Below are 10,754 nucleotides of genomic sequence, written 5' to 3' on the forward strand. Positions count from 1 at the left end.
TACTACCTAATCTCTTAGGCTTTGACTTGATACAACCTTCTCCATACCACTAGATTCTCATTCGATAATTGCTCTTATATGATAAGTAGTTACTTCGCAATAATTTAATTTTCTATTTTTATTATTTCATGTAACTTAATAGGGTTCTGATTTTTTTTTATATTAATTTCAGCTTTCATATGAAATAATTTAATTTTCTAATTTTCTATCTATCTCAGCTTACTACGATTCAATTAAGCTTCCTTCAACTCTGAGCTTATTACTGCAGTTGAGTTCAACTCACTTCAGCTCAATTCAGTTATGTTAAGTTTTATTCAACCTAAAATTGCAGGGTCTAACTAAATATTATCATATATCTGATCTTACATAGCTATAATATTTTAATTTAAGACGATTTCTCAAAAAACTTACTCGGTATTATTACACTAGCGAAATCTATCATATTTTTTTTTTTTAAATATATGTTGAAACTAACCCACGTCATTGATTCACTCATTCAATGTTATACATCCATTTATAATTATGTTTGTCAAACTCTAGTTAAGCAAGATTCGTCCTAATCAAGAAAAGATGCTTGAAATTTACCTAATACACGACATTCGTCTAAATAATTAGAATTGTATCCAAGGAAAAAAACAAACAACCGTGGAGACACAATATTGTAGCCATCAAGTGGGGCTACACCATTAGTATTTAAAATTATTGAGATGAGAGTACGTAGATTATTTAGTGCTTCCTTTTGACTTATTTTTGTTTAAATACCCTAATTCAAATGCACATTTTTTCTCATAATAGTTTCAACTTTCAAAAAATTAAAGATATCCTCCATCATTAACATGGGAAATTGCTTGGGATCTTCCATTATTGCACCTATCTCCAAGAATTCTACCAATTCATTAGGTACTTTTAATTTTTATATTTCAACTTTATCTTCCTTTTTAGTTTTATTTATGGCATTTGATGCAAACTATTGATGTCAAGTAATGTATTTCATAGGTTATTTAGTTGATTGTATGTGCATGTAATACTCATATCACCCTCTAGTGAACCTTAGTTTACATTTTGTTTCTTTTATGACGAGAGAACCTGCAGCCACTATCTTAGTATCTTTCTTACGTACTGAGTAAACCCTTGAATATATGTGACAACTTGCAAACCATGTATATCAGTTTCTACTAAAAGAGTTGGACGAATTTTTATATGATATTCAATTTCCTTTCAGCTTAATATCCTATCTAAACAAAAGAAATTATATCGCTATATCACGTTGTAGATCGTCTAGGATAAGTCATATTGAGATAATGTTGTTATTGTTGTTGTTATGTTTTAGGGTCGAAGAGTAGTGGCAACTCGTCAACAACGAAAGGGGAAGGAAATGGAGGAGGAGGAGGACCATCAACACACATATTTGGAGAAATTGTAGTGCCAAACCTAAAAGCATTCTCATATCAAGAATTAATAAAGGCAACAAGTAATTTTAAGCAAGACACAATGTTAGGAGAGGGAGGATTTGGAAGGGTTTACAAAGGGTGGATTGATGAGACTACTTTGGAACCTTCTAAGCCTACTCTTGGTGGTCTCCCTATTGCTGTCAAGAGAAGTAAGGCTGACAGTGCCCAAGGATTTAAAGAATGGAATGTATGTCATCTTCTTTTCTATTACACCTTTATCGATTTTTTTTATAAAACCCGTAATTGGGTAAATAATTCACTTCCAAGATATCCAAAATCACAGCATCAACAATATCATGGAATATCAGATATTAACTAGTTTAGTTGGTAAAGTTATGAGAGATTGTACTCATGACCTGGATTTAAAAAAAAAAAAAAAAAAAAAAAAAAAAAAATCATCTGCAATAAGTTATCAGCCCAAGTCATTCGACCTAGTTGACTAGTTGTCTTAGATGAGAATGTGCTAACTCATGAGCTACATACATCTTCGCGGATTTTGATTATTCTTCATTCTTCTTTAGTTTCCTTTATGTCAAAATCGATGGCATAAACAACATATTACGTGATGCTCAATTGCAATTCAAGTAACAATTTTCCACACGTGTTTTGTGACGTAACTACCATGCTGTGAGTAGGACTTGAGATCGCACAATTTTTCAAATAACTAAAGTTTTACGTTGTAAAATATATTTGATTTGAAATTTTATGCCTGTAAAATATTAGAACCTCATAACATTAACGATTAAATAACAATTGTATTAAAATTGACTTCGCTCTCTGTCAAGTATTGACATGCAAATTTTGATTTATGATCGTGATTTAAAAATGAATGTGATTTGATGCAGATGGAGATCAAATTTTTGGGGAAGTTATCACATCCAAACGTGGTTAAGTTGATTGGCTATTGCTGCGAAGAAACGGAATTGCTTCTTGTGTACGAATTCATGCAAAAAGGAAGCCTAGAAACCCATCTTTTCCAACGTACGTAAATTATTTGCACTCTACCAACTCTTATAAACTTACTTGCTCACTTTTTTGCCCTTAATTTATGGCTTTATTTTCCTACCTGAAAGTTATTAGTGTTATTTTTATACTCCCTACTAGGAGTATAGTAATTAGTGATGGAAGTTTTTTTTTCATAAAAAGCGAAATAAATTTATGTTTTCAGCCTAAAATGAAATATCTTAGTACGCAAATGTCAGATTATTAGTCGCGTCATAATACATACGGAGTACTAGTATGCAAGTAGCCAAAATAAATAACAATGTTGATACAATTAGTCTCCCTTATTATGATGACAATATCAGTCTAAAATAAAAAAACGCGTCAAGTAACACAACAAATAAATAGACGAAACAATTTTTTTCCTAATCCCTAGGACCCTAGTGGTTTTGCGTTTTGTCTTGTTTATCTATTTGACCTGTTTTCAATAAAAATGGATACCACAGTCATACTACCGTCTTAAATAATAACTTGTGACGTTGATAAAACATGCAGAGAATAGAGAAGCGCCATCATGGAGTACAAGAATAGATATAGCAATAGATGCAGCTCGTGGGCTTGATTTCTTGCATACAACTGAAGAAGTTGTCATCTATCGAGACTTCAAAGCTGCTAATATTTTATTAGATAAGGTAATTAATTAATTAATTAATTAATGTATAATATGATGATGATTAATAAGGCAATAATAGTACTTTTGTTAGAAGAATTGGTTGATTTCACACGCTTTTTCGTGTTTACATTGAGTCACATGTTTGATTGAAGAAGACATTTGTACTTTCAGGAGGCTTGACTTTCTATGAGTTAGGTTGGACTGTCATCTACATAACAAAATCTAGGCATGCATGCAACTTGCAGGCTAACAAGACATTTAATTGGAGCTTAAAACATTATATAACTGCCCTAATTTTTAACCATAAATTCTTGTTTAAGGTTTCAGAATCTGTTTAGCGGTAAAACGGATTAGAATAGGTATTACTCTGTATATGATAAGGGCAGTTGACTATGTTAGCAAGAAGGTTGCCTTATTATCATCGAATGATAGTATTTAATCTGTTTTATCATTAAAACAAATATTGTCGTGTTAAACAAGACTAATTGTTTTATCATTAAAACAAATATTACCGCTTCCATAAATACTTGTCTAGGTGCAGTCTAAAATAAGAATTATTGAGCTTAGAACACGATCAAACTTACTGAGAATGTAGATTAGACGAAGCAAATAAACACGTGGTAAACTAATTTGATGATGTTTGTTTACATTTTTTTTGACACAGAATTACAATGCTAAACTCTCGGATTTTGGAATTGCTAGATTGGGTCCGATTGATAAATCCCACGTGACAACGCAAGCCATGGGTACATATGGCTACGTTGCTCCTGAATACATCAACACCAGTATGTTATACACCACATCTTTACATTTTTTAAACTTCCTTTATCTATAACCGTGAAATTTAATGGTTAAAATTTCGCTCACACACATATAGATTCAAATTTAAAACAAATGGTTATACATAACATGCACACTACGTCACTATAGATTATTTTTGCAGTGAAAGCCCTTAGTTACACCAAAAAAATTCCAATACATTTCTTAAAATTTCGTATTTGTGATTATTATAATGAGATTACTATCTACATGCAGGTCATTTGTATGTAAGAAGTGACGTATATAGTTTCGGGGTGGTGTTACTTGAGTTGATAACAGGCCAACGGGCCTTCGATTCGAACCGGCCCAGCGGACAGGCCAATCTTGCTGATTGGTGTAGGCCCATGCTTAATCAAAATTCCAAATTAAAGAAGATAATTGACGTTCGATTGAAAGAATATCCTCCGAAAGCAGTGAATGAGATGGCCCAACTCATATGGAAATGCATCCAAATTGACTACAAAAAGAGGCCTCATATGTGTGAGGTACTCTTAATTCTCGAAGGAATTAAGTCGATTCAGGTGAGCCCGAAAGGTGTAAACGGCTTTATTAAGTCGAACTCCGATGGCAGAGACGTAAGGGTTAGTAGACGGGGAGGTAACGGGGGTGTGAGCCCAAGGCAGGCAAGCTTACCGTAATACTCATGGCTAGTTGATTGTCCAAGCGACATTGTAGCATAACAGGACATCTATTGCTGATATATGATTGTACGGATCGGAGTAATAAATTGTGTCAGTCGAATAGTCGATAATCCGTATAATAGATTGTTGAAAAATATACCCTTGTATAATGTTACAGCACAATGGATATGCTCTGTAATTCGACAATAATAATCAAAGGAGCCGAGCTCAACCTTAAAGATGATTGAAGGATTAGAGAGAATAGTAGAGAGAGAGAGATAGAAGAGAGATATAAACTAAAAAATTGAAATGTATATTATGATTGAATGAATGAGTTTGTTACGGCTTTGATGTATTTATATAACTAACTTTGCCAGCTAAAGACAACTAACAAACTGTCAGCACATTGATAGCTAACAACTTCTAACATATTTTAACTAATTCAACAAACTTGATATACTAATTCTTTCTAGTCTGATTGTTGGTTCTTGTTTCCTTTTTGATGCTAGTCGGTTGTTGGTTCCTCTTTCCTTTTTTGGCAAATTTTTGGGGTGAAATTACCATAGGGTCCTCACTAGTCTATTATATTTATATATACTAAAGTTGCCATCTTATTGGCCCACTCTATTTACACTAACCCAACCCAATTAGTCCATCCCAAGACTAAACAAGACACCCTAATTAAACCAGCCTATCAACTAAACCCAATTAATAATAAACCAACCCAATATTCCCGCCTCTTTGTTATATCTAGAATCATCTATAGAAACCCTAAATTGGTGTGTTCTTCATTCATTTTCAGCCGTCATCCCATCATCTCCATTTCTTCTCTCTAGAATCATCTAAAGAAAACCCTAATCTTCTTTGTTCTTCCCTCATTCATCTTCCGCAACCATCGTCTCTCTTTCCCTCCCTCTATAACTAATCTACAACTTCATGCTCCTCATTTTCCGAGACTTAAATATTCTCTTTTTTCAACCATAATCAATCTTCATACTCCCTTTTAGTCTGATTGTTGGTTTCTCTTTTCCTTGGCTTGTTTTCTAATTTATGATTATGAAGATGACCTTAAATCTTTAGATCTGGTTATAGAAGATGATCCATGTTTATTCAACATGTCCACTATTGATGATATAATGTTGAGTTTGATCTTGAAGATGATATTGTTAACCTTACATCTTTAGATCTGGGGTTTGAAGTTGAGTAGGTTGAAACAAAGGCTGAGGACGAGTCAATGATGATAGATTCTACACTAATCGGGCATGAATAATCTGATATGGTTTCATCAGTTGTTGTTCCTGATTTTTTGGGTGATGTTGACACTTTTGTGCCTGAAACTTGTCCCGAATTTCTGAAATTTGATGCGAGGATAAAGGAACTAGATCGTGAGGCAAAGAGAAGAATAGTGGCTGCTTAGGAGAGAAGAAAATGGGCAAGGGCAATGGAAGAAACTCCAGAACATAGAAGGTGGTTCATCGAAGAAATATCAAAATACTTTCCTGTTTTTAAAGTTCTTCCGAAAGATCTTTAGAGGTTGATTTCAATTAAACACAACTTTTTAGTTGGGTTTTTTATGTTTATTTTTATTAACTAATGATGATATGCATGCAAATTTGGGTTAATTACATTGTTTAATAGCCCAGTGATAATCTTTGAGGGCAAGAATGTCTCATGCATGCATTACGCCACCATATTCCACTACAAAAAGAAATAAAACAGGCGACCGATTTTGGCGACTGAAATCAGTCGCTAAAATCAATTTAGCGACTGATTTCAGTCGCCAAATGCCAGTCGCAGACATTAGTCGCCTTTTCTAATTTTGGCGACTAAAGTCGGTCGCCAAATTTGGCGACTGACAAATCAGTCGCCAAATGATAAAAATAGCGACTGAAATGGTAGTCGCCAATTTGGCGACTAAAACAAGGTAGTCGCCAAATTGGCGACTGAATTTCAGTCTCTAAATTGCCTTTTAGTCGCCAAATTTGGGTGACGTGGCCAATATCCATGAGGTGAATTTGGCGACTGATTTCAAGGTAGTCACCAAATTGGCGACTGAAATTCAGTTGCTAAATTGCTTATCAGTCGCCAAAGCTACTGATTGTTTTGGTGGTTTTTTTCGTTTTCATTGCTAGCCAAATATTTACAACCTGCATACAAACCGAAGTTCCACAACTCCATACATCCCAAACTTCAACACTCACAACACCATACATTTCAAATTTCAACCCAACACCACACATTTGCCCAAAACTTCATTTCATATATTGAAAATGAAAGTTTTACAAGCTAACATATTCTAAAGTTCAAGTCTTATTACATGCTAAATTAAACTTACTTAACTACTTGGAAGCCAACACCGGCTCCACTTCTCCCTTGTGGACCATGCGGATCATTTGGATCATAGTCGGGTCTAGGTCCGGGGTTCCAACCTTGCCACCAAGTCTCAAACATTGCCATTTTTTCCTTCAATTGGCGGAATTCTTCATCACGTTTTCTTTCACGTTCATCACGCTCTCTTACTTGAGCTTGGAGTTGACTAATAACTCCCGGTTGATACGTGTTGTTGGGAATTGTTGTAGTCGATCTCCTACGCGTGTTCTCATAGAAAGCCGGTGTTGAACTTCCGGTACCATACACGTGCCCTTTCTTGAAGCCTTTCACCAACTCAAACCATATGTCATTATCCGCCTTTTCTGGATTGGCGGCTTTTGCATGTTCAAATGCATCCTACAATATTAAACAAATCATTATAAGTTAATATGGTAACCAAAATATATAAGACATTAAAAAAGAGTAAATTAACAAAAATTAAGTGTTAGGGAAAACTTACATATAATTCCTTGTCTTTTGGCTTAGTCCAACTTCTAATCCCTTTGTGGTCAACCCTGGAATGCGTGTCCAGAAACAGTTTCGGTACCGTCGTAACCGGCTTTGACTTCTTCTTTTTTTTTCTAAATGAAAAAAAAAACATACATGTTAGAAAATCAACAAAAAATCTAACATAAAATAAACATGTTGAAAACAAAAAAAGTGTGAAATAATAGACAAACTTACACCCAATACACGATCCCAGAACGATCGGGATCCCCCGTAATGAGTAGGCTCGACCACGGCATCTTTATTTCCTCCTTTTTTGTTGAGGGATGCTTGCTTAGACTTTTTCTGAAAAGCTTCACTTTTGGTATGCTTTATTAAGCCTTCATACTTCTCACCTGCAATTACACATATGAAATCATAACTAATAAGTTACTGATATTATTTATAATATAAGAGAGTATATGCTAATTAATATAAATAACAAAACAAGTTAATTAAATACCTTTCATGTTCTCTGGCTCCTTCGGACGCCTGACCGCCTTCCAGATCACGTCCCGATATCGTCGAGTACCGACTTCATTGTACCTGTTACGGACATTCATTTCTTGAGACTCATCCCAAGCAAATGCTTGCTACAGAAAAAAGGCGACAAAATTTCATATCAGTATAAAATAAAAGTCTAACTTGGTTCTTAAAAAAATTATCAAAATTAATTATTTGGTTTCTAAAACAAAGAACTACGGAAAATATATACCCGAAAGTTATTGAACCATGCCTCTTTTTGTGCATTAGAAGCTTGTGTCCACGATGTAGGAACTTGACCCACGAAATTAGTCTTCCTGCTTTTCGTTACACCTCGTATCACGCAATCGTCCCTAAACCTGCATTTATTTTGAACATGTAAAATTAGAAACAATTATTATTTTACAAAAAAAAAAAAATAATAATAATAGTAAACTAATAAAGAATAAGACTTACCATAATCTCGCCGACTCAAGTATCATTTTACGATCCGCAGTGTACCGTATCTACACCTGTACTGCCTCGTCGGTAGCGTCATGCTGATCCTCGTCACCGTCACCGTCACCGTCACCGTCTGTCAGCATCGGATCCTCACGCACAAACTCCTCCTCCTCCTCCTCCTCACGCGTACTCTGTCGAAAACCTGAGCCGCCTCCACGCTTCCTACCTCGACCTGCTCCAGCCATCTGCAGTAATACAAATAAAAATTAACACAAATAATGATAAATGAAAATTATACGAACTTCTAAATTTTAATTATTTACTCTTGAGGATTACAAAATTATACCAATTTAATCATACTCATCATCGTCGTCGTCGTCCTCCTCATCCTCATCATTATCATCATCATCATAATCATAATCATCTTCATCTCCAAACCCCTCGTCCCTCCTCCTCCTTTTCTCCTCGTCTCTTCTCCTCCTCACCTCCTCTTCCCCCCTCATCTCCTCCTCTTCTTCCCTCCTCTCCTCCTCCTCCTCCTCCTCCTCCTCCTCATCCTCCCCCGGCAGTCTCTCTTCCACATCATAATATTCTTCCTCTTCCATGTCTTCACCATCTTTATTCTCATGCTCATAGTTGATTTCATCGGGTGGAGACTGTAATACTACATATTTTATTAAGTTGCATACTCGACCGAGTAGATCCTACTCGGCCGAGTAGTGTTAATTGTAGGGTCTGTTTTGGTTCTGCCGATGAAAACTTGGCCGAGTAGAGGATACTCGACCGAGTATCCGGTCTGGCGAGTGTTGTTTTAGCGGTTTGATGCGGGAGTGTTTAGGGATATTTTTATATTTACCGTCAGTTTCTAAAACATCATTTTAACCCTAAGCATTTTTACGATTACCTTAATTACTCTCTAATCACTCCCGAATCATCCTCTAATCTTGTGTGTGTGCAATCGTTGTGACCTTTACGTGCAATCTCGCATTCTACTGTTGGTAAGTTCATTTCCTATGTCATTTATGTTTTATTGGGACTACTGTATGTTGGAATTAGGGAATAAAAGGGGGATGGTTCTTTATGTAATTGTGTTATGTGATTATTGTATAGGAGAAGACTTCGTAGAGGAGCCTTTCTGATTGTCTGATCTACATTCTACTGTTGATTAATAAGGTAGGGTTTCCTACTCAGTTTTACTGTTAATTGTTATGGCATGATTGTTTTGTGATTATTGTTAACTGCTGATCATCGGAGTATGGGCGTTGTGGTGACGGTGTTGGTGTGGAGAGGTTGTGGCAGCTGTGATGCTGTGTGTTGTGATTGTGGTGGAGTCACTTGCGGGAGTGGCTTCACACCCTAGTTCGCCCTCCGTGGAACCCGCCACGGGAGGGGATGTGCACATTAAGGGACAGGGATTTGTTTAGTCGCTCGTTGATGAGCTGGACTTGGTGGGATCGGCTGCGGTCACCCACTGGCGGCGTGGATTACCTGTTGCGATGGGTAACCTGGCAGGGCTAGACACTTCGGTGTGTAGTCGGTTACTGTGTGAGATCGGGAGACCAGGGAGTGTGGATGATCAGTTGGTTACCGTGTTGTTTGCCTTACATTGATTTGAGCAATACTGACCCCGTGTTGTTGTTTGTAAAACTTGCGGTGATCCATTCGTGGATGGTGAGCAGACTTGACAGGTATTGCTATTGGTGAGCTTGGGACAGTCATGGGGGAATTGTCATCATCAGTCATAGCATCACTGTTCGAGTCGTAGTTATGATTTTCAGTTGTTAGACATTTATTTATATTTCGCTGGATCAGTTTGGGATTTGGTTTTGATGTAAACATTATTTTATTGGTACTTTAATAAATGTGCTCAGTTCAGACGCTTTTGATATTTAGTAACCTCGGATAACCGAGATGGTAACACACTTTCAAGGTAGGGTGGTCCTGGTAAGGCACCTTGGTATGAGGGGGTGTTACAAAGTGGTATCAGAGCCGAAGATTCCGGCACCTAAACAAATGAACCTAATGAACTTAGGGAGTCTAAATAAAATGAACACGGGGAGAGTTGTTTGGAGCTACCGCAAAGACTCGGGAGACGTCCCGGAGTCGCAATTTGGCCCTTATTAACTCGAGCCGGTCACATGGGGAAGAGTGTTGAGTGTTGTATCTTGTATGTGCATGCATATGACGATTTATGTTGATAATAAGTGATGGTTGGAAGTTTACATGTGGAATTCGTAAGTTTGGTGATTTGGAAAAGTAGTAGAAAGAATGAGTATGTGAATTTTGGTGTATTGGATTCACATGGGAATGAATGGTATGGCTATGTGTTTATAATGTGGTATTTTAGTTCCTGTTGTTATGTGTTTGATGAGGGAATAGAAAGCATGATAGGGGACTTTATACTGTTTTAACCCGTCTTTAGCATGGCTCGGCCGAGCAGGGCAGGTACTCGACCGACCGAGTAGGGAG

The 10,754-nt window shown here is 36.5% G+C and overlaps 1 protein-coding gene across 1 annotated transcript; it reads left to right on the top strand.

Moving 5' to 3' along the window:
• The first annotated feature begins 836 nt into the window (after positions 1-836).
• Positions 837-4,746, top strand: LOC141587700 (putative serine/threonine-protein kinase CST). The gene is made up of 6 exons (XM_074409174.1): positions 837-900; positions 1,331-1,638; positions 2,297-2,432; positions 2,949-3,085; positions 3,731-3,851; positions 4,102-4,746. The coding sequence occupies exons 1-6, from the start codon at positions 837-839 to the stop codon at positions 4,521-4,523; spliced, it is 1,188 nt and encodes a 395-aa protein (XP_074265275.1). The 3' UTR covers positions 4,524-4,746.
• The last annotated feature ends 6,008 nt before the right edge of the window (positions 4,747-10,754 follow it).

This window comes from Silene latifolia, chromosome 6 (assembly GCF_048544455.1).
Source record: "Silene latifolia isolate original U9 population chromosome 6, ASM4854445v1, whole genome shotgun sequence".
Lineage (NCBI taxonomy): Eukaryota > Viridiplantae > Streptophyta > Magnoliopsida > Caryophyllales > Caryophyllaceae > Silene > Silene latifolia.

Coding starts and splice junctions, on each gene's coding strand:
- LOC141587700 (XM_074409174.1), top strand. CDS start 837: ATGGGAAATTGCTTGGGATCTTCCATTATTGCACCTATCTCCAAGAAT. Junction 901..1,330: donor GAATTCTACCAATTCATTAG/GTACTTTTAATT, acceptor GTTATGTTTTAG/GGTCGAAGAGTAGTGGCAAC. Junction 1,639..2,296: donor AAGGATTTAAAGAATGGAAT/GTATGTCATCTT, acceptor GATTTGATGCAG/ATGGAGATCAAATTTTTGGG.